Raw genomic sequence first — 24,600 nt, 5'->3', positions numbered from 1 at the left:
ATCGAAGTGGACATACATGGCAAATGTACAGGAGGGTATTTGTGCTCAGTGAATCCCTCTGACMGGACAGGTGGGTGGGCTGTACTTTATCAGAGCTGCTCCTGCTCAGGAAGGCAATGCCCTGAGATGATTCCAACTCCCAGGATCAGACTCAGATGTGGAAGCTTCAAAAATCATCCTGCCACCTAACTATGCTTTATAGTTCTCATCTCCCTTTAAGGTAGAGGGGATAAAAACCCCCACAAAATTCCTAGGATGCAACCCAACCCTTCTGTATGTGCAGGAATACAAGAAAATAAAGACAATTTAAAAATGACGTGCAGCTTGGCTTGCCTGGGAATGAATGGAGAAGACAAATTCCACCCCAGGAAGTGGTTGTGTTACTTGGAGCAGACTCAGCATGCCCTGGGGATGCAGGAAGGACCCCATGCAGAGCTGGGGGTCCCCAGAGGTCTGTGGGGAGCTCCTTGGTTTATAAGCAAGAAAGGCAGGATGTGAACAGGAGTTCATAGTCAGCAATTGTTTCCCTTTGGCAAGCATGAGTCAAGCATTCCCTGGAAAGCATTTCGAAAGGTTTAACCTTTCACTTCCTATAACCACATGTGTACATAACCTTCTTTTAGAGAAGAAAAATGTACATCTAACAGTTGTGTAGTCAGATAATGTTATACAATGAGATAAATGGGTACTATGGCCAACACAATTTTGTAAGATGAAGGTGCGTTGTCACTATTTGTGTTAATTATTGATATTTATTTCTCTTTCTTTACTAAGGATTAACTTTAGGGTGAGGCTATTTTTTTAGTCACTGTTTTATAGCTTTGATGCAACATCTATCCTTTTGTTGAGACATGTATTTCTATGCCAATAAAAAATACAAGAACACAAACCAAATGTGTTTGCTTCTCTTTTTTCACCATCCCATGTATTTAATGCTATCAGATATATCTAATAAAACTTCACAGGCATATAAAACATGTTCTGTGAGATTCTTCTTTGGTTTGTAGCATCAAATCGGTCAGAGGTTCAGACAACTCACAGAAAATAAAAAATATTCTCATTTCTTCATTTGTTGGAAGCACAACATCTTGGAAATGATGACCTTAGAAGAAAATGTCATTGTAGAACCTACTATAAAATTAAAATGCAGGCATCCAGTTAAGGCTGGGATTTCTGACATGTGCTTCAGAAGTGGGTAAGTCTATTGTCAGACATAACAAACCATAGGACATACAAAAAGAGGGTACAGACTGTCAGTTGGGCTTCTTGGCAATAACTAWTAATTTATAGCAATTTAAAATGGATGATCATATTTATTTTGCCTCCTTAAGAATGATTTTAGCTTTAATATTGCACTTGTAATCTCGTATTTCTGACGTGCATACTGCGTTCCACGAGAGGGCAGTCCATACCCAGGATCAGTTGTTTTCCATTACACTCTTAATCCAAGGAATGTAATTGGAGACTCGAACGTAAACRCCAGGTTTCATGGGTTGGGCACAGCCAAGGCCCCAGGAGGTGACTCCATGTTGGACAAATCTATCTTGGTCCAGACAGACTAGAGGTCCTCCACTGTCCCCCTAAACAGAGAAAGAACAGGATGAATCCTTCTTGGACAGACCCATGTGGCCTTCCCACAGAARGCATGGAAATAGAAATACCTCTTACATGTGAAGGCTGCAGAAGTTATAAGGAAACAGTGGAATTCTAGCCAGGCAAGAGCACTTTATGAATGWTGTTGAACACTTTTGTAAAGTCATCTCTTCTTGTCACCCAGGCATTAAATTTRTTTTTGAAGTAAGGGGATTTACTGGGAAAGAGTCTGATTGCCCTTCATTTTTCATCTCAGATGCCATGTGGTGTGGTAACATCCTGAGGATAATTCTGGGCCTCTAAAGCCCCAAAAGCAAGGAACTATTTGATTTGAGTGTGCTTCCAACGATGATGCTCACAGACTTTCTTACCTGGCAGGTATCTGTGCCACCATGAATATTCCCAGCACAGAGCTCGTGGTTTTTGACCCTCCCATTCAAAAACTCAGGGCGGTTGCATATTTTATTCTCGATTACAGGAAAACCTGTTTCCTTTAAGTAGCCATCACCAGGAGTACCTTTGCAAATAAAAATGAAACCAGAAAAGAATGAATGACATAGGTAATGATCATTTTCATAAAACACAAATATCAGTATATGGGTAAGCAGTAAAATCAGCATAGTGGGCACTCTGCATGCACTTCCCATGCACAATATGAAGATAAATGAAAATGAGGAAGAATTGTCAGTRTTATGGTACTTATCATCCTCTACCACCCATCATTGACCTTCCTGCTGTCACAGTACATCCATGTGAATCCAGTACCCACAGATACCTGTGAGAGTCATTCCCAAGCCATTTTACTTCTCTRTGTCTGAGTTTTCTGTGGAAGAAATGAAGTAGGAAGTAAACAGTTGAAAAGGGCATGATGGGCAGGGAGGTAGAGAAGGTACYGATGCTCTTCTCAACCAAGACAGAGTGGGAGGTTTTTGAAAATGAGTGTTATATTGGTGTGAGATGGGAACCAGCCTGGCTAGGAGGAAGAATCATTCAAGTAAATGAGCAAACTCACATTTATGTTAACCTACATCTAGAAAACCTTTCCATCCAGTTAGGCAAAAGCCTTTAGGGAAAAGCATTAGTGGACTGAGAGASAAGTGGCTCCTTAGGTCTGGTTCTTCTCTTGTAGCATCAGTTTAGTGATTTTAAGTTTATGTGGCATTGAGTGACGTAGGGGAATCTGTGTCAGAGAGAGACAATGGCAAGATTGGCAGCACCTGAAGAATTTTCATGAAGTAAGTTTTTCATCAATAGCTAGTGTGGGACACAAAGAGAATACACCTTGGATACAAGTATGTATCAGTCTCCAAACACTTTAAAGTGTTTGCAGGTTTAAAGAGCTTTAAAATGTGTTAATGTTGTCTCACCTCTTGTGTCCCCCCAGCCCGTCACATAGCACTCCTCTCTTCCTCCTAACACGGAGTTCTCTTTTGGTAAACAAACTGGGATCACATGATCATTAATGACTGCTGGTCTGAAATGAACAAACAGAACAATCATCAGCACAGTTATGCTTGATACTACCCTCAGGTTTCTAAAAGTACTCTATATACATTCAGATTTTTTATCATTTAAATCCCTAGTTTCAGTTAAGGCATTTTTCTGATATGAAAAATTAATCATAGCCAACAAAACCTAACTACAAGACTGTTACAAAGGGTATGAATTAGTGACATTTAACACCTAGGTGGTAGCTTGCTCTGTCTGCATCCARTGTGACTATAAATCACTTTCTGTCAGGACACTTAGCACACAGCAGACATCCATCTGATCAGGTCCATCTGATCTGCCTTTGGGTGCAGCTAAAGCTCATTTACCAGGCCACATTTTTATGCTGACCCCGCATCTGTTTTGGACCTGCACTGCAGCCMCAGCAATGAAAGCCCAAGCAAAGTTCACATCTTGCAGCTGTGTGGACAAATTCTTTTCGATTGCACAGTGCCACAGCGAGCATTTCTGATGGATGAAAACAGATGCAAGAAGGGCCATCCTGGGTATTACATCAARCTCTTTGCCTGGCCATTGGCCATATTTGCTGAAAGAGGACATCTCCCACCGCTGCATGGAAACAGAATGCAGTGGCATTATGCTAATATTGCAGGTTTCAAACATAATTCCCTTATCAAGGTATAAGCACGTAGAAACACAGACTGAAAGCCCCTCTAGGCATTACTTCCTCCTATTCTGCTGCCACTGCCTCAGCAGCTGGCACCCAGCGTACTTCCAGCCTGGGTCACTTTCTCTAGCCCTCCTCCCCTCCCAAGGTAACCTTTCCCTTTCTGAAACCCTGSAGCTTCTGCAGAAAGGGAAGAAAGAGAGGATCTCCAATCACTAACTGTAAACAGAGTGTGCAGAAACACTCATATCTACACCAGCAACCACTTTTTAGTCATCTTGTCCCACCAGAACAAAGGAATGCTTCAGGCGAAAGGGTACCTGCTCAATTTGAGCAGAGCAATATCTGCTCTGCGTGGCTCCTTGAACAACCTCTCTACGTCACGTTTTTGTACTGATGGCTCTTGTGCTCGTTCTTKGTGTAGTCCAAGGAATACTTTGTAAGCAGCCGGTCGTGAGGACCTGTTGGAAATGATTGCATGTGGTGAGCTGATGAACACACAACCAGGACACAGACCACTTACAGTGTGACTGGACACCTTGTTCTATCAAAGCCAGATAGCTAGCTTGGGAGTAAACTTAATCCCTTATTATGGCACATGAATTCAAATTGGCAGAAGTTATCACTGGCACTCTGTTTTACAGCCAAAACTCAGCTTTAATGAATGATACATAGACTTGACTCAGTGCTCAAATGCTTGCAAGCTGTTTGCAACAAGCTCAGGTTGGTTATTGGCTCTCTTTTGTTTCTCCTGTGATTTTCTATCCAGWGTAAGAAGTTCCCAGTGCAGACTGYAGCAGATACTTACTTTTCTAAGCAGTGGGCAGCAGTAAGAACCCATTGAGGATCTATCAGAGTTCCCCCACAGAAATGCAAGCCATAACTGTAATAGAGCAAAAAGACATGAAAAGGGCATTSGTTTAAGGTGGAGATGRTAATCCTATTGTAGTTTATSAGGTAATATTTCTAACATGTGTGCYTTTACAAACTAAAGACATTATTCCACAACTTCATTAAGAAATGTTAYGCTTTCCTTGAATAATGTTTCTTACAATGATGGTAGGGTTCTGTGGACATTTTAATGAGGCCTTGTATGGAAACACCTAGATCTTCACTCTTGGTTACTGTTTCTATTACTGGAAAATCTTGTGTGCAGTGAGATTCACCTTTTCAGAGATTCTGACTTTTTTTTGCTCCAATTACAGTCATAAAAACTCTACAGTCGGTCTTGATTCCTAGTTTTACGAATTATTTTGCCAGTAGGGTCAAATACTTACGTGGAAGGACTGATCAAGAAATGTAATAGCCACACTGTTGATTTTATTCATTGGCAATGGATTATATTGTAGAATATAGCAACAGATTTAAAGTCATTCTGCCTRYTACTGAAAATGTTTTTGAAATCAAYGATTTTCTTGATCTTCTGGTTATTTGTCACAAAATAGAGCACTGTTAGCTGTCTAAATGACCTTTAAGAATAGCACACACAATGTTCAGCCTTGAGCTATTTTAAAATTACAATCAAGTTTGGCATGCTTAAACCCTATACTTTAACATCCTATAAGAGGCAGAATTTCTTTGCCTGTAAAGTCCAATGTAATGGGGAGCAGCCATACCTGGTACGGAGACTGATCTGCCAGGGCCAGGAGTGTGGATGTGAAATACACCCTGCRACAATCCTCTGAGCACACAGTTTTGGCCTGAACTTGGCTTTTCCACATTCATACTGAGTAGGAGCTACAGAACAAGAAAAAAAACCACCATACTATGGGACTTTATAAATTTGCTATACATTCACTATGAACTCAGAAAACTAGAAGGTGAACCGGTTACATTTGTCACTTCAGCTTCTGATTCTCTTTAGGTAATTCTATATCATACATCACATATGTTTTGTTTACCTTCATCTGGAACACCTAAAAATGCCTAGTATTTTTTTTTTTTTCACATACAGTTCTCAGTAGCTCTACAGTCAGATAGAAAAAACAAAACCAAACCAAAATGGAAGGGGAAGGTGAAGGAAAGAGAGGAAGAAAAAATAAATTCTCCCAGCATTCTTAAATGTACTTTTATAGATGTCAGCAGTGCAGAAGTTGCACTGGCAGATGTTTTAAACTAATCTTGGTGGTACAGCAGGTGAAATTCTATCACTGTCTCTGTGGAACAAAATTTTGTCAACTTTTATCTCAGGATCATTTGGCAGTTTAGGTGTCTCTGAGTTATTAAAAAGGGTAATTCTTATTTGGCCTTTGTAAACTGACTCTTTTTAACACAGAATTTAGAATTTTGTCAGCAARAAGAGCTAACAAATGAAATTAAAGGCAAAAGCCATGTTTTTTCTGTTSTTTAGATTATCATCTCAACAAAAAAATCCATATTCATTAAAAGAAGAAATGGATCATCAAAATTGAACACAATAGTAAATGTGAAAATGTTATTCTTTTCTTTAAGGGTCCCAGCCCAACATGTTCAAGGCAGTACTACTTTTGCACCTACAGTGTGTGCATGTATAGAACAAYTTGTTTATCTTGCTTGTTCCATTTTTGGGTTTTGATCTGAGCACATTTTCTTCCACTCACCACTGAGAGGATAAAGCAGCAAGAAAGTTACCCTTCTTTTGAGAGCTACCTGTCTTCTAGCACAGTTTCTGGTTTTGGTAGACATAAAGAGACTGGAAATGAAAATGTTATAAAACTTTATCCTTGTACACTTTGTTGCACCACCTCATTTAGAGTACCAAATGGCTTGATTACTACTAACAAAGATAAAGGGCATCTGGTTAAACATTTAGGGTCAGATGCACTTTCCAGAYGTCAGATATGGCACAATTTCAGAGGAGGGACACTCTGGTAGTCATCCAGAATAGATCCAGAGACATCTGAGCAGGGAGTGCAAAAATTCTGCTGGGATAAGAACATGCATTGTTCAGCCAGGCCACACACTTATGCCAGGAGRTTAAGCAGGAGCACAGAAAATGTCTTCATTTTGAAAAACATGGCAAAACCCCTTGTGCTTCAGTGGGCTTCATATCTTATGGTGTGTTTGAGGCTTTCAGGGAATGAGATCAATATTAAGACTTCAGACAGAGACCTTGAACATCACTTCCCAACAGCCTTAATTTCTAATCTAAAGCTATTGCATTTAGATCAGTCTTTAGAACTAATCACTGACTGTTCTCTAGTTGTCAAAGTAAGTTACAGGAAAGGGAGACTCTAGTCTTTAAAAGAATAATTACGGCACTTGGGAATGTCACAGTACTCCCAGGCTTTTCTTGGGTCTGTTGTGTAGCACCAAGGCCCATTCACATCTCCATCGGGATTCCTGCAATACTGTAACAAACAATAAAGACAAAAGCTATTAACCAGTGAATAAAAAGGCCAATCAATTAAAGTTTCACAATAAAATAAAATTAAATTTGGAAAATATTTTTAATTTCCTTTCTTATCAGTGATTTCCAATTCCTTTTGTCAAAATTTGTTTTATTTTTCCATTTGCTCTGTGAGTTAAGAAAAGGATGATAAACATCAGACTTATTCAACTGTCTTCAGATGATAAGCTTCACTAGGACAACCTTGGATCTCTGAGGTGTCAAAAATTAGGAGATCTTGACTTTTGATGAAGCTTTGTAAAGCACAGAAATGATCAACTCCTGCTTTCACTGCAGTCAGTAGGAGCTGGTTACTTGAATCACCCTCTATTTTTTTTTCCTGGGCATACTGACTGACCTCTGCTCAGTACAGACACTCACACAGCTGCATGCTACCAGATATCTTTTCTAGCTCCCTTTCTTATTCTGAAATATATCCCATGTCACGGAAAAGAGGAGAAAATATTTGTTACCAAGAGCCCCTGAAAAATGCAAGAACCAAGAATTTATGGCAGGCAGCTTTTTAGACGGAGTCTCCCCAGTCTGAACTGGRATTCAATACAGGGTATGTGATGCCATCAAAGAATTGACCAAAGCAAGTTCATCTCCCTGCTGAAAAAAATTGTCCAAGCTAGCAAGATCAAACAAGATCTTTATATCACGTACAAAGCTTGTCACAAATTATTGTATATGGGGTGTTACAAGTGTAAAGAACTGGTGATGAATACGTTTGTTAGGACTAGGGAGATGAAGGTTAGAAAGGGAGATTGCCTTACAGGATAGTCAGGTATGACCTTGAATAATGGGCTGTGGCAGAAGCTGGAGGGCTGTGGGGGAGTTACCAGAGGATGGGGGCTACAATCCATCAGATATAAATCTCAGGGAACTTGCACAGAACATCGGATCCATCACCATCTCAACTGTCCCTGGTACGAATGAAGCCTATGACCCAGGTGTTTTTTCTGTCAGAGRAGACAGGTGCTGCCCACAGACCAACTCTGGTTAGTTGTCAGCAGTGAGGAGAGACAAGTGCCCATCTGAAGCTCTTGGATGTGCTGTAGAAGCATTCAGTAGAGCTACTGGACATCTCAGTGTCCCACAAAAGTACTTTTGGTCATGTCAGCAAGGATTGCCATGGTCAGATCTGTCTATGATCAGGCCTGTCCATGATCAGACCGTGATCATAGACCTGTCACAAAATGCTTGCTGGGGGACCCTGAAAAAGACAGGCAAAGCTCAATGACAACAAGCATTAAATGAACAGTTATTTACATTTTTTTCCAGGCCTGCTCTTGGATGAGTTGTGGGAGTGAAATAGTCATGGCTATGAGGTGTCTGAGAACTCCACTCTTGACAAGTCCTGCCCCTTGCAGTTTTTGCCACTGTGCCACGGTAATCTACACCATTTGCAACAATGCACTCTGTGAAAAATAAGAAGAAAAGGATATGGTTGTTAGCTGTGAACTGTTGGGCCATGTTCACACTCGGTGGTGGTGAAGCAGTGATGAGTTTGAGGAAATAAGACTACAATTTACACATCCTACASAAGATGTAGACAAGGAAAGAAGGGCTACATAGTGTCAATGATGAATAACAAAGAAATTTTAATTTTCTTGTATTTTAAGAGTTTTCTTTGTGATCACAAAAGTCATAAATCAAATAAGCTTACATTTGGTTTGTCCTTCATGACTCCAGAAATCAGACTACAAAGACCATGCACTCATAAAGTTTTTTGCTTTCAGACACTGATGTCTGTCCAATGCCACATTTCACAGTAGGTAAAAAGCAGTAACAAATGCTCAGACAAAATTATTAACCTTCTAACCAGAAGAATGTGTCAGAGCAAAAAAAAATTCTCCCAAAACAAAGCTGCAGTATTCTAACCATCTACTGCATAACAAAGTTACATCTGAACTGAATAAAAAAAGCTGTCCTCTGATGGGAAATGAAACCCTGGAATGTGAATGCATGGCACACGAAAAGACTTTTTGGAGCAGGTGCCAGCAAAATGCCATCACTGCTGCATTTTCTATCATTGCTAGTTGCCCTCCCACAGCAGTGTGGACACTGGCAACCATCTGTTTCCTCWTGTTTCCCATATTGCCAGATGTAGCAGATAAAAGATGCAATATTAGTCTAAAATCTGATGCAGAAAACCTGCTACAAAATTCKACAAGAATGCTCAGAAAATGAAGACAGTATATAAAATACTATATTAAATTCTGTATTTATTTAGAGTTTCCTGTACATCATCCTCATTAGATTCTTGAAGATGTTCCCATAAAAACCTGTTTGGTGGTTATGGGCATTTCTGGGGGAAGCTGAAAGTATTCTTACCAGGGTTTGTTTCCAGAGTTGTCTGAGGAGGTTTAGGTACAGTCTGCAGCCCTTGGTCATCACACTTCTTCAGGTCACAATACTCCCACCTCACACTGGGGTCAGTGGTGTAGCACCATGGACGGCCGTCATTGTCTGGGTTTCTGCAGTAATTTTGGCTCAAGCCCCTACAAATGCAAACATATTATATGCCTATCTGCTCCACTGCTCTGGAGAGAACTCAAATGATCATTTTAGAAAGCAGATCTGCTACAGAGTTAGCATATATCATTTACCATGTACATTCTGTCATGGCCAGTTGGAATGTTTTTCAGCAGAAAGCAGAAAGAAATCAGGACACATATACAGAATATTTAAATATACCAAATGCTTATTCACTGATTAACACTTCTAGCAGAATATTATTTAATAATCCAGGTAAATAAATGCATACATGTGTAGCAAAGACACAATTTATTCTGTTTTTCCAATTTCAGATAMAGGTTTTAAAAAGGAATATTTTTTTCATTTTGCAAAAACTAAATTATAAATGTTARGAATAAGAAAACAACCTATCCCTTCCTCAAAGCTGTAATGACTTGCAGACTAGGAAACAAAGACTTAAACTCATGAATAAATTGATGTATATAAACAGTTAATTTCAGCATTTAAAAAATTGCTTTAGAAGCAATGTAGAAACACACAATTGATCTGAAGTATAATAGTGACAACAGTCCTTTCTCTCAAAATGAGGTTAATAAAAAATGTTTCCATGMTAAGAAAAAGAAGAAAAGGAAGGGATTATTTTTATCAAGTACACTCCCAGCTTTATAATCATTGTTGTGCAATGATGATGCAAATAAAAAAAAAAATTAATGAATGATCATTGACCAATGAAACTGGAAATGGGAAATATACATACGCATTKGGGAAGTTCTTTGATGTTTTGTTGTGCCGGTGAGGCGTCATTGAGTTCCAGGCYTGGCATTTCTTTCCCGAGCGAGTGAAAGAAGCTGTGCCACGGTAACTCACCCCATTGCCCTGATAGCACTCCTCAGTAATTTGGGCCTGCTCAGGCACATCGACAGCTGTAGTGAACAACAGAAACCCATCTCTTGCATCTTAATACTTTGGCATTTATACATGAGCATAGAAAGACAGCAGAAAACAACAAGCCAAAGTGTTTCACTGACCACCCTAGCATTCTCTCTGTAACAGACCCCCTCCCAGACTGCAGATCAAAAGGAAGATTTCAAAAGATGTTTGGAAAAATTTCATGATGGGCTAGATTAAAAGCATTTGCATATCAATTTTACTGCCACACATGGGTGTTTACTTCAGCTAACAAGCCAAATAGTTAACATATAGATCAAAATGTTTTCAGAATTGGGGCCTGTCTGTGTCTTTGCCACAGACATATGTGTGGAACAAGCCTACCTTTTATAAGGAGAGGTCTTTTTCTCATTGTTTTCTATGGAGTCTTGTTCAGTGCTTTAGTATTATCTTAGATTTTGCTTCAGATTCAGTTTTTAAAGAACTGGCACGGAAAGCTAGCTTACTTTTCCATGGAGCATTAAAAAATTTAGAAGTGGATGTAACCACCAGCTGGCAAAATGAAAAGACCTCTGTTACAGCAATGTTTTCTGTAACTGAGTTAACAGCTGAATTAAAACCTTCTGCACTTATCCACCAGACTGAGCACACCAGCGTGGGCTCCACATCACACCCAGGAGATCCACTAGACACAGCAATGCTGACAATGACACAACAATGCAGCTGAAGAGAGTCACACAAGATTTTTCAAAACAAACCATATTAACCCTTCACTTCCAGTTGTCTTCTGTCCTTACCAGGGGGCTCTGGCTYAGCACTATCACAGGAGGGGATGTTGCAATATTCCCACCGGGCACTTGTGTTGGTGGTGTAACACCATGGCCTCTTCTCGCCATCGGGATTTCTGCAGTAGTTTTCATCTAGGCTCCTAAAATAGAAAACTTGACTCACAGAAGTCTCTTATGGAAATACATTTAGGGTTTTGAAGAAAAGGAGAATCTCTTGCTGCCTAGTTTACTGTTGCATTTACTGATAGGTAACAGCTACTGCCATTTCCTGATGCCATCTATTACATGAATAATTGCAATTCACTGATGTTTCAGATGTGCTAAACCAGATACCTGCTTGACTAATAGATGAATTAAGAGATTGTGGTACTTTTAGGCCAAGAGCAGCACAGCAGAAAGAATCTAGGGTGAAAGAACCTGCCTGAAGCAARTATCATAATTGTAGCTTTCTTAGTCCACATGGTTTCATCTGAGCAACCATACAGTAAAAGGATGAAATGAGGAGGGAAAAAGTCAGTCAAACAGAGCTGGAAAGTCAGAAGAGGAGACACCACTATTCAAGAACAAAGAAATCAATAAAAAGAAATGTAGAAAAAATTGTAAATACAATAGCCAGCAGGTGACGAATGCTGGCGTAACTGAAGAACTTTGCGATATAGATGAAGAAAATGGAAGTAATTTTGAGACTTGGTGTTTCTCACAGACACTGAATAACAGAGGGGTTTCACTTACTGGCAAGGATAGTTTTCAGGAGTGCGAGCGTGTCTGTGGGGAGATTGGGAGCTCCAGTGCTGACAGGTATTTCCTGATTCAGTAACAGATATTGTGCCTCGATAGTCTTCCCCTCTTCCTGAGAGACACTGACGTCCTGGTGCAGGAGGTGGTGGGGGTGATGCTGTTACAGAAAAAGGAACTGAAATTAATCAGTGCCTTCCAGATACAGTAAAAAMCCAAAACAACTAACTGCTCTCAGCTTTATAATTCTGTGGGTTTTTAGATTTCTTTGCCTGTAAGGTTTAAATATCAAAATACTGGAAATATCCAAAAGGCAGAGAAAAGATCTATAGATATCTTTCTTAACTTTTCTTCCTCCCATTTTAACTTCTTCACAAGCAGTCAGGGTGCCAGGAGGTCATTTGCATCTGCCCTTTTACAGCAGCCAGGATGCAATACAGGATACAAAAGTCAGGATGTGGAAGTGCTAGCAGCCCCATCAGAACATAGCTGGAAAGTGAGCAAGTGGTGAAGAAAACTGGGGGTGTCAGGCCCACAGGTGACACGCACAGGTGTAGGTGCAGGTGTAAAACACATGTACTTTTACTGGTGAGAGACAGCAAGGATGAGGTCTGATGAGAAGGAAAAGTATAATAGCAAGGACAGGCCTTTAGGGGAAAAGAAAACTGAAAAGGTGGAGAATTGATTTGGAAGAACAAAAAAAATCTGAAGTATTTCAGTAAGGGTGAAACTTTTTGGCTTCCAAAGAGGAACATCATAAGAAACACCAGAACGACTGAAATGCCTGATCATAGAAAATCACATCAAGGAAGGGAGATGTGCTCCAGGCAAAGCCATCAAAAATATCTGTGACAGAAATGTCTAGCCTCAATAAAGYTATCAGATGTTCATTTCAAGATGATTAATACTTTTCTTTGAGATAAAATTCAGCTGCCTTTTATACTTTTCTTTATCTTTGGGACCTCTTCCATTTGTTCTAGATCCTTGCATCACTCTGACTGGAAGARGTCTAGAAGTCAGACTCACTGCAACGAGGAATGTCACAATATTCCCAGCGTTTAGTTGGACTGGTAGTGAAACACCAGGGCCGAGGTTCACCATCAGGATTACGACAATAATTATTCTTCAGATCCTTCTCTGGAAAACTGAACCAGAAAAATAAGTTTTAAGGTACGTTACTAATAGCTGTAACAATTGTCCTGTCTGGTGCAGAGTGGTCTTCAGACCACCACTKATGATAAATTGACCATCACAGAACCTGACTCACTTTTCTGGGAGGTATCCATGAGAGTGAGGTTGCTGGGAGTCCCAGCGCTGGCACTCAAGCCCAGACTCTGTTGTTGCAACTACTCCATGGTAATTTTCTCCACTGCAGTGCATGCACTCTACTGTAGGAACAAGGCAGAACAGGGACAAGAGAGACAGAAAACCCCTGATGAACTGGTCCATAAACACTCCTACTCATCTCACATGAAGCTTAAGAGCCCGATCAGAGCAGAAGGCTGAAGTACAGTCATTTTTTTGGCAAAGTAAAAACTTATTTTCCTTGGTAAGATKACTTCAACTAGTTGATTACATTAACAGTATTCCATTAACAAAAAMCAAACCAACATTACAGACTATAGATTTGAAAAGAGCGAAATTGAATCTATTACGCTATAATTTGAAATCTGTGCTTTGCTACTGCCATATTTTATTGAGTCTTGCACTAATAACTGTCATTTATTTGAATTCTAAGTTTATGATATGTGACTACACCCATATGTCATTTTTAATCCGAGGGAAAAACAAAGGACTTTATTTAGCTGTTTTCAGGGTCTTTTGATATCTTCCTTGTTGGTGTTGAAATTGTTTTGAAAAGTTTTGTGTTGAACTAAATTCAAGTTTGAAATAAATGCTCAATTGAAAATAAAAGTATCTGAATAACTTCACATTCTTAAACACATTTTGCAAAAACTAGTAAGAAGTCAGTGTGTGTATCCTGACCTTCACACTCAGGGATGTTACAGTAGTCAAATCTGGTCTCAGGATCTGTTGTGTAACACCAGGGTCCCTTTTCATCCTCATCAGGGTTTCTGCAGTAGTTTTCCTCCAGTCCTGCATTGGGATATTTTTCAGGTGTGTAACTGGAACAGAATTAAATGGGATTACAGAATAAGTGTTCCAATATTCAGCTGAGAACTTTAAAAATTAAATCTTTATCTAAGAACCAATTTGTATATGTCTTTAGAGGGCTCCTAATTGTCATTGTTTGCCATTGCTGAAGCATCACAAGTGCCACAGTGACAGACTTTGGGAAATACAGCACCTGTAAGGTCATTCATGCCTTTAATATTTGTATTTACTTTAGCGTTTGGTTTCCAGCACCTAATGCTCAGTCAAGGTACCATGTAGCAGGTAATKAACTATTTCCCCTGGGATACGTTCCCTGGGAGATGCAATTAGAAGATATTTGATGAAATGTGGGAATCCTCTGTAACCTGAATGCTGTAACTTCTGAATGGAAAGTTACAAAAACACATTTAGGTATTTTTTTATTAAATACAAGAAATACTGCTTTGGTAATTGTGGATTCACTGATAAGGTGATGCACCTCTAGCTCATCTGCCACTTCTTTATACCTTTGGCCAAGAGAAGAACTTCCAGTGAGATTACTGGAAAATTCTGATTTCAGCAGAACCAGATGTTTCCCTGTCTAGTGTTTTGTGCATGTAAAGACCACAAAATTCAAATGYTACTGCCAGGGCTGACAGTGTCTCTATTGATCATGTAGCACGACTTGGAGGTCTAGGTCTCCGAGTTACAGTTCAGAGAATGATCTTGTTTTAAATAGGTATAGAAAAATACTCCATAAGAAGTCTTCTAACACCAAACAAATTGCTTACAATTCTAATTAGCACCTATATATGGCTTGAAAGAATTTCAGGAAAACATACAAACAGATATGAAATGACCTTACTTTGGTTTATGCGGGGCATTGTCAGCCCACTTCTGGCACCGCACACCTTTCTGAGTTTTGGCTGCTGTTCCTCTGTAAGTCACTCCTCTTCCCTCCTTGCATTCTAGAAGATAAACTGAAATGATACGTGCTTGATCAGTATCATGACATATCCATTGGATTCTAACATATATAAAATCAATTTTCATGCTAATACATTTATATACATTTGGTCATATTTTGACTTTCTTGGCACTCAAARCTAGACAGTTCACATTGTAAAAACCTACTAGTTAGCTGATGTCTAAGTTGACTTAATTAGGACTGAAAAATGCACATGAAAGCAAAAAAGTTCCACACCAGAATTCCAGAGAGAAATAAGTGTTACGCAATCCAGTTATTTTGGGAACATGTCATAGTAGATTTAAATAATAAAATATGCTTTTAACATTGACATAGGTGCTATTACAAAATAGCAACACATTCTCTTTTTCTTACCTCCCATGATGTTATTATAGTTAGACACAGTAATTAAAATGAAAACTTTAAAGACAGTCACCTGATTTTAGCTGAAGACAACAACACAGATTCACAGATGCACAYACATACTATTTCACCAGTTTAAATAAGCAATTTAAAAGAATTTATATAAATTCATACGACATTTTTTCATTAAAGTTCATGCTGTGATGAACGAGATTTAATTAATTTATGATATGCTAAAACAATGACTTTCTACTGWTCAATATAAAATGGTAAATTGGTTGAATGTGTGCATTGTATATATCTTTGCACTCCTATATTTTTGAACTTAATAGTACTTTAATGAAAAATAGAAAAGTAGGGACTGAAAGAATTAGCAATGAAATCCTGTCTCTGTATAYAACAAGGGGAATTTTTAATGCTGATTAAGTCTGGGGTTAGTAGTCTTAGAACATTAAATAGTTTTAAATGAATAATCATTAAATTAAAGGAGAACTGAACCCCCAATGTTGCTTTTTTTTTTCTTTCCCCAGGAGGTGGGAGCAACTATAACCCCATTGAAGTCCCAAAGACTTTCCTTGGAGTCCTGGGCAATCACCTTTCCCAGCACAGAACTGGCGACTGCCAGGGGAGAGATGGCTTGCAAGGGGCATCTCTTCTAAGAAACAGCTGAAGCAACTCAGACCTTGGCATATTTCCTCAGAGCTTCTGTATCTGCAGTTTAGGGACACTCACTGTCAGGCAACATGTCCTTTGGCTCTGAAAACTAAGCAGGAAACTCATTCAACATTTCCTTGGTGAAGCAATCTGTCTTTTGGGTTGTGACCTGGTTTGTCTCAGTGTCTCCAAGCAGTGTCCAAATTGAATACTTGTAGACACCCAGTTTTGTAAAAATTTTTCTCAGCATCAAAGTTGTAACWAAGCTGACATGCAAGCAGAAGATTAGGAGAAATCTGGAGAAACCAGATGTGGTTTTAGACAGATCTGTCTTGCCCGAAGTGAAAAGAACTAATATTTGAATCCAAAACAAGGTTCAGCTTTCCTGAGGGCTGGTAGTTTAGACCTGGATTTATAGATTACCTTAAGGCATGCTGTTATTTCAATGTATATATAGAGACAAGCTAAGTCTAGAAACTTTAGCTGAAAGCCATTCGTATCCCTCAAACAATTTTGCAATAAAATAACATTAAACCCCTCAATTACTGAACATTGAATCAGTCAAGTGCTGACTCTTTTTGTTTGTGTAARCTTTTGATCGTTTATATAACCTTTAGGGCTCTTCTTTCTGATGACAAATGACTAACTTTGATCCCCAAGCCCTTGGGTTAATATTTACAAACAGATATGTAGATAAAAATTCCCAAATGCAGCTTCAATTCTTACTATTTTACTGTAAGTCAGAGAAGGTTAACTTTCTCTTTTATAGCATGCACTTTGGAAAAAATAACTTCTGAAACTGTCAGTTTTATATTGATGGTCATCCTTTTCATTGAATGCAAGGATAAATAGCAACTGGGTCTCATCAAGTAATTGCTTCAACTGAAAAATTACTGCAAATTAAAAGATGAGCAACACAGAAACCATCTGACACATACACAATAGGCTGTGTTTTTGATTTTATGATACCAAGGTCCATCTTTTGGTTTCTGCAGGTATAGGTGCAATTTTTTGAAATTTTGGTCATGTCAAACAACATTTAGTGGTGTTGTTCTGTTATTTCAAGAAACTAAAACCCATGTCTATGGCTTCAAAAGATGTAGTAACAAATCYTCAATGAGTATTGCAGGACCAGGTTCTAACCTCAGTGAATCYAATGGATGTCTCAAATTATACCAAAATCAAAGTCTAGGTCCTGATCACAGTAAGGACAACCAAYAGGATTATTTACATATGAGTTACTCATTCAGTCTTTTAGCTTTGTTACTTATCAATTGGTCCACTCAGTTTTCCTACTGAACAGGAACTGCAGAAGATTTCTTAGGGATACTTAATCATGATTTATGGAAAGTCCCACTTACTTCTGGGTTCTAAACATTAAGTTACCTATACAGCTAGCCATAGGCTTCAGGAAATATCAGGCTGAAAATGACCCTCAGTCGTCTTTGGTCCATAGCCCCAGAAACAGCACATTTGAGTTCTGAGGTGGATGAGACTGCTCAGAGCTTTGTCCAGTCAATATCTGCAAGGTTAAGGCTCCACAGCCTCTCTGGGCAACGTGATACAGTGCTCACCCACCTTTCTGTGAAAAATTGCTTCCTTATATCCACAATGTCTGAACAAGATCTCATTTGGATGTTCAGCTGCAATCCAGCTAAAGCTGTTGAACTTCTATCYAAAACCTCCTTGCAGCTGCTATGCAGGTAGCATTATCTTGTCCCGCAGGGAGGGATAAGGGCAGGTTGACAAGGAGTTGCAGCACTCCAGGGCTCTCAGGTATTTACTGTTTAGTTATTGTGATTCACGACTTTTGCTTAGAAACTGGCCCATTGAAACTAGTGCATGATTTTCAGCAGCTGAGAACCTGGTTCTTTTTAGCTTTTGATGTACCTTTCTTTGTTGAAGGAAACCAAAGTTAAAATAGTTTCCAACTTTTGAGTATTTTCAAATGCATTAATACTTTTTTTTAAAGTTATAAATCAGTAAATGGTCAAAGACCATGTTCATTARGTCATTTAACACAGAACAGTAGTAATTTTACTCAAAATTTACCACATTATCTTATATCTGAATGATCCCTAAAGAGATCTTTTCTCCCCTGTGTATTACTAAAGTCAGGGAACAAGCACAATGAAATCTATGTTACATTAGAAATAAACCACATTCCTTCTTCCCTGTGTATAGCTAGAGCTCCATGCTTGATAAGTAATTTAAAAATAGTCTTAAAACCCAATTATTTCCTTGCATCTGGCATTAGGTGATATTTTTTAAAAACAGGGGATAAAAAATTGGATTGCTGMCATTTCTTACAGACAGACTTCCCATTTTCAGAAAGAATTAGAGACCAAATATATTTCTGTCAAATAACCCTCATCTATAACACAAACATTCATAAATAAAATATATACAAAACGGGAATACAAAAATTCACCTTGTCAATTAATTATGCCATAAAAATAAGAAAATAAAAATGTCACCAAATTAATTAACTGAAGCGTACAAACATTATATAACAATATACAAATACTATAAAAATAGATCATTTTTATCTGAACTACAGTCCTATAATATAAAAAAAAGACATAGACATACTTCTTTTTTCATAAAGAACTGCATTTGTTCTTCTGAATATCATTGCTGTTTTGGTGTTCTCATTCAATGTTAAACACTGTTGGTCTTTACTGGAAAATAAGAAGGCCCTGTTGAAATTAAGAGGAGAGAATAATGTAAGAAACAATAGCTGAATATGTGCTTATTTTCCTGAACCAATTTTKGAGTATTCAGTTATGATTTTATCAAACACTACAGTTCAGTGATATTTAAGACTGAGAAATAATTTCAAATCACTGTCTATTGCAGCTTACATTTTCAGAGATGATTTTCACTTCTGAGTGTTCATGTCAGACTTAGGTGGAAAGAGAGCTACAAGAGCAAATTATAACAAGGGATAAAAGGTTCATAACCTGCCAGACATTCAAGAGACCATGTTGAAGGGGATATATGCAYAAGGCACCGTGACCTTTTTTAAAAAATATTAGTGGTGATTCAAGGAGTGAGACATTCCACAGTATGCAGCAGCTACCAAGGAGCAGGGAAAACACAATCCAGGACCTCAAATTATCTTGTGRTAGCTGTTCTGAATCTTTGGACAAGAAGCAGTGGAAGCACTTTCTCTTTTCAGCAAGTATCTGCACTGTAAACTGCAGATGGTGTAGCCCTTACCATAGCATCTAAGGAAACCTCCTGACAGGCTAACTAATTCTTATAGCTGGCTTTTCCAAACTAGGAAAAGAGCAATAGCAGCATGATGTTCAGTGGGCAGATCCACAGAGGAAAGCCAACACTGACAAATCACATTCTGCAGCCCTGTGACCAGGTGGCATGGCCCAGTGTGCCTGTGCTTGTAAATTCACACAGCCTCTTCCCAAAGGAGAGGGATCACATCTGGACTCACTGCTGGTAATCATATCCATGAGTRATCTGGAGAGCACTGGTCATCCTGGGTCAAAACTACATCTGTTACCCCCAATTAAGCCAATTAAGTTGTCAGTAATGCTAAATTCCTAAGTAGGGAAATAACTAAGGAACACAGCCCAATCCACCTCTAAGATGGGATAACAAGTCTGAAGCATTGGTCTGAACAGGTTGGTCTGAAGCACTAACGTGAGGATGCTGCAACACTGGCCTGCTGTCAGAGCTCTGCCTAATATTTACCTTTCTTCCTTCAAATCCCTCCTGCCAGATAGCACCCGTTCTTGCTTGATTGTAATAGATCTCATATAATTAATTAAAGAGRCAATAACCTGATGTTATTCCAGTGCCAGGTGATGGGAAGCTTAGACCCCGGGGCAGAACATAAGGGATGATACTATGTCTGAATATGCTGYAAAAGGGAACAATAATTCCCTGAAAACTGTAAATATATAATCTGAAAATACAGACTTGACCTCTCTACCTTCCTCCCTGTCCTCCTGAACCATGTGCTACTGAAGCTTTGCTCTCTTTGTGGTTTTCAGAGTGAAGTTGGATCAAAGGGAGTTGGTGATACTTCACACACTCAGCAAACCCTTGTCACTCTTCAGTGTTATGCCTTTTTAAAATAAGTCTCATTTTCCCTTTTGATTTAGAAAACAAAGTTACACAACACATTTAAGAAGTCAGCACCAGTGTACCCCTGCCTTAAATAAAAGCTTTAAGTGGAACCAAGTGCTTGAAACAGCCCTGCAGACAGTCAGTCTGCTGAATTTAAAAAGGTGTGCTGCAGAAGTGGTAGACTGAGATCTCATGAAGGCTGGAAGAGAAAACCCCTCTGCCCCATTCATGAGGACTGCCTCCCACTGCAGTAATGGATATCTCTCCTCACTGCTCCACTTTCCTGCTATATTGCTGGAGCTCAATGAGCTCCAAGGTTTTGGAGAGGAGATGCAGAAGCCTTAGGCTCAGAGCAACAGGCTCCACTGGGGCAGAAACCTGAGGAAAGACTTGTGGTACAGACTCATCATTACCTTTCACGCTTTCTTACTCTTTGAGCCTGATAAACACAAATGCAGAGAAGGCCTGGATGAAAGGAAGGTTTAGGATCAGTAAGGTTTTGGTGACCATCTCTTTCTCAAAGTAAATAGACGTTACCTAAGCCCAAATTCTGATRAAATTCAGAATAATGGATTTATCTGCAAGATAGCTAATGCAATGAACATAAGCAATGCCATTACTGCTGTCCTAAATTTCCAAAAATTAATGATGACTCTTTATTGCAGAAGGAGGGCAAGAGTCTTGATAAAACTATGYCAAGTTGGTTTGCAGTGTGTTCATCAAGATAACACAAAGTTTTTCAATAAAAATTCAACATAACTTTTAAAATTTCTCTATTTCTTCTGTCTTCATCTATATGTCTCAGGCATTCTGTTTCTGCACATCTTTTGTTTTTCCAGCAAACCTCAAAACCACACATACTCATAAGGAAACTCATGAAAGTTCAGACTAATGGCAAAAAGGCACATTGTTCCATYACCTGCAATGAAAGATATATGTGGGAGCCAGTGGAAATTACCTGCAAACCAWCTTATCTTCATTTTCACATTTCTTTGCACATTCTTCTTCACTATTTGCTTTATAAACTTGCTTCATTGGATTGAGCAACCAAGCTCCCTCTGTTCTCACATAGYTGTCTAGGATGCTTCCTTGCACTAAAAGGAAAGACAGGTGTGAAAATGGGAATGGTGATATCAATTATTTCAAACTCTCACATTATATTCTTTGTCACTCTCACAAAATTCTTTGTAACATCATCATTTAGGCACTGGAATATTTGGGTTAATGGTGACAAAATAAGGGTAGATCTTGCCTTTCTGGTGTGGTAAAAGGTAGCACCACTGAAAACCCAGCATAAGGCAGGAAGAGAAATGGCTTGAACAGTGCTTTGTATCATACTGAAAGTCATAACAAGTAACATGAACCTATGGTATGAAGTGATGGGAGCACAGAAGATGAACCAAGGAGCAAAAAAAAAAAGAGGTGTTTCAAAAAGAAAATATTTGACGTGCCTACTTTGGAGAAAGTGGAGAAAAGGGGCTCAAGAAAGATGTGAAACAATATCTGTCCATTGCTGTCGATCTGTTCACATGGAATGACTCCAGATTTATCAGTCACCTCCTTTTAAAGGCTCCTACTCTTGGAAGAAAAAAACCATCCTCAGCCCTGAGGCTGTCAGATGTTCAGTTTGTAATTTTTGTAATAACCCTGTACTGAACTTATTTAATAATCAAGGTAGCAGYTGTTGCCCTTCATTGCAATGAATTAATGTAAGACACTAAACTGATAAATAAATTCACCTAACAACCTCTGGGCTACAGCTGTGTGACAAATATACAGGATACTAAAAAGTACAGCTATGTCTAAGGGTAAACTCAAAAAATGAGCAGTCTTCCTTGTAAAGGACTTTGCCATATTTTCCTGTTACAGCTGCGCAATCTCTGAGTTAGTGCACAGCACTGTGACTTCCATGACTTCCAGCTGCAGGGTCATGGAGTTGAAGGAGTCCTGTGATTTTTATAGTTTCTTTATCAGTGAAGCATATGACTCTTCTGATGAACGTTTGGCTCTGGGAGTTATCTGTTCTGTAGGGTTTCCACCCCAAACAGACACCCTGGCCCTTGGTCATCGCAGGGCATCTCAGTCCTGCTCCRTGTTTCTGTGCCTGGCCTTACGCAACTGCTGAACAAAAGGCAGACAGGGGATGAACCAGACCATGACTGGCATCTCAGGCATAACAGCCATGCTGCAGAGAGGAACAACTTCACTTTCTCTGCCCCCTGTCTGTCTCAGCCACGGCCAAATTCCAGCAGGAGGGACAAAAAGYCTCCTTGTCCCACTCAAACCCATGGGCTCTGGCTCCACTGGGCTGTCCAGTGATGCCTTTCCAGCTGAGAAAGGSAACAGCTCCTCCTTTCCTGAGTAACACTCTTTAGTGTGAAGCAGGCTCATATGCATCCTGGTATTAAATCCCTTCACCTGAGAGAYAGCTCAGCCTGTAATTAGGTATTTTCTTAAATACCTAATTTTGCACCTTCAATCTTCATTTTGCACCTACAAGTTGGAGCTGGTAAAATAGGGATAAAAGCAAAATGATGCTTCCTCTCATACAATTGTAAAAGCAGAGAAATTACTGAAGGGTTTTTTCTGCACGTAGAGAGGGAAAAGTTTGTCCCTAAGGGTTGATAGTTACTTCAACAGTATGCATGGAAGAAAAGGATAGCTGCTGGAAGAGAAAAGGACAAGTGGAAAAAAATACAATGAAATTTCATGTGACAGGCAGAGGAACCATTCCACTAGTTATTTCAAAATAAAAACATTAAAAAGAAATGAGTTTTGAGACAAAACATTAAACTAGGTTAAGACAATATCACAGGGATGCTGCAATGCTCTCCACAAGGAAAAGAAAAACAAGTAAARAATTCCTATTATGGTACAGCTTCCATGCAAAATTAATTCTGTTCTGTTTTGACATTTTGCAATAATATTGTCATTATTATCACAGCATTTGACTTTAGAAATATTGACAAGATCATAATTGATTGGGGTATTATAAATATTTTTTTCCCTTTTCTGTTATATTTACATGGCAAGGCAYAATACGTCAAGAAAAATAAAGGAAAATATGCAATCAGATTAAAAAGGCACTAAATTTTCATGCTACCATTTTCCCTGTATCTGTGGTATTTTGTAATTTTAGAAAGATGTATAACTATCTTATTCAGAAAGGCAAATATTTACTGCTATTTGATAAAAGATTTGCAAACAAAAGTATAGTATTTCAGATAAAAGTCAAAATTGCATATTTTTCTCCCCCATATAAAATTACCACTTAGAAGAAAAAGGTATTTGATTTGACTGAGACTATTCTTGTGAAAAAAAAACAAAAAAAAAAAAAAAAAAAAGCTTAGAAACTAGAATTTGAGCTAAGACAAAAATTTGTAACTTTAAATAGCAGTTAGGGTTTTTTTTTATGCTGAGGCATATCTCTACTATTTACAGCTAAAATCTACCCATACGTGTTACCAAACACTTAGCTTTTTAATATTTTTAAACTACACATGTATAACATTTATTTTATTGCATCTTTACATATGCATTAGCACACTCATAACTACATTTTTACTGCAATCACAACATATTGTGTGGTTATACAGATGCCTGCAAGATAATGTGTGGTCTGAATCTGATAGTTCATTGAAGTTTAAGATTTTCAGGACAAAAAATATTAATCTCTATGAAAGCCATATATCTAAAGAGACCTATTTAGTTCTTGTGTGTTATAATTTTTTTGGCACMATCTTGCACAAAAATATCACTTAATACCAAAAATATTCCAGAAACTAACATGGATCAGGTTTGGTCTCCTTATCACATGGAATGAAAAATCTACTGTTAAGAATGTGGTTATGAAARAAGACTGAAGCTGCAGCATGTAGAACAAGCTTTTCTTTCCTTTGTGATTCCATTTTGCACAAGCACTAACAAATTTTAAAGCAATCAAAATAAGGATCACAGTAGTTGGTAATAACATAGAAATGTCCCCGAACCTGAGATAAAAGGCTGCTGAAATGAGACAGCCGTGTCTTTGTACAAGTCTTTGGCAGGCTGCTTCCCAAGGATGCCCCCGTCCCTGGCCATGGGAAATGTTTGCCAGGAGCCATCAGTTGCCCATGCAGACACCAAGACTGCTGCTTTTCTGGTGTCTCTAAAGAACTCAGCCCTGGAGAAACCCCTGCTCTCACCCAAATCATCATCAGCTCTTGCTGGCCAGCGAGCCTCAAATTCATCACCACCCTGGGAAGTTGTGACGCAGGGATCTGGGGATCTACCTTCACCACATGGAGCTTGTAAATGTTTGGTCCCAGWCTCACCTAGGCAAGCAGAAAGCRAAGGACTCTTACCTGAGCTGAGAAAGAGCAGAAGGAGAAAGGCAGCTTTGCTAATCCCCATTTTGGCCCAGCTGGAGGGTGCTGCAAGTTGTGTGTGTCGGTGCTCAAAGTTTTATTGACTYGCASTGGAG

At 38.9% G+C, this 24,600-nt stretch overlaps 1 protein-coding gene across 2 annotated transcripts; it reads right to left on the bottom strand.

Moving 5' to 3' along the window:
• Positions 1-1,158: 1,158 nt before the first annotated feature.
• Positions 1,159-24,600, bottom strand: LOC130572609 (plasminogen-like). Of its 2 annotated transcripts, none has more exons than XM_057364423.1 (19): positions 24,482-24,600; positions 21,097-21,232; positions 18,639-18,745; positions 14,928-15,042; positions 13,955-14,094; positions 13,236-13,356; positions 12,995-13,113; positions 11,966-12,128; positions 11,243-11,373; positions 10,315-10,480; positions 9,414-9,580; positions 8,349-8,497; positions 6,945-7,038; positions 5,326-5,446; positions 4,518-4,592; positions 4,030-4,170; positions 2,961-3,067; positions 1,965-2,110; positions 1,159-1,580 (listed from the first exon to the last, which is right to left on the bottom strand). In XM_057364423.1, the coding sequence occupies exons 1-19, from the start codon at positions 24,528-24,530 to the stop codon at positions 1,419-1,421; spliced, it is 2,409 nt and encodes an 802-aa protein (XP_057220406.1). In that variant the 5' UTR covers positions 24,531-24,600; the 3' UTR covers positions 1,159-1,418. The 2 variants fall into 2 exon arrangements, with proteins under 2 accessions (XP_057220406.1, XP_057220407.1); XM_057364424.1 differs by having other exon boundaries at positions 13,236-13,353.

The sequence above is a fragment of the Malurus melanocephalus genome, unplaced genomic scaffold (assembly GCF_030028575.1).
Source record: "Malurus melanocephalus ecotype Western Australia unplaced genomic scaffold, MMel_1.1 scaffold_38, whole genome shotgun sequence".
Taxonomy (NCBI): Eukaryota; Metazoa; Chordata; class Aves; order Passeriformes; family Maluridae; genus Malurus; species Malurus melanocephalus.
This window is presented reverse-complemented; position numbering and strand designations above follow the sequence as displayed.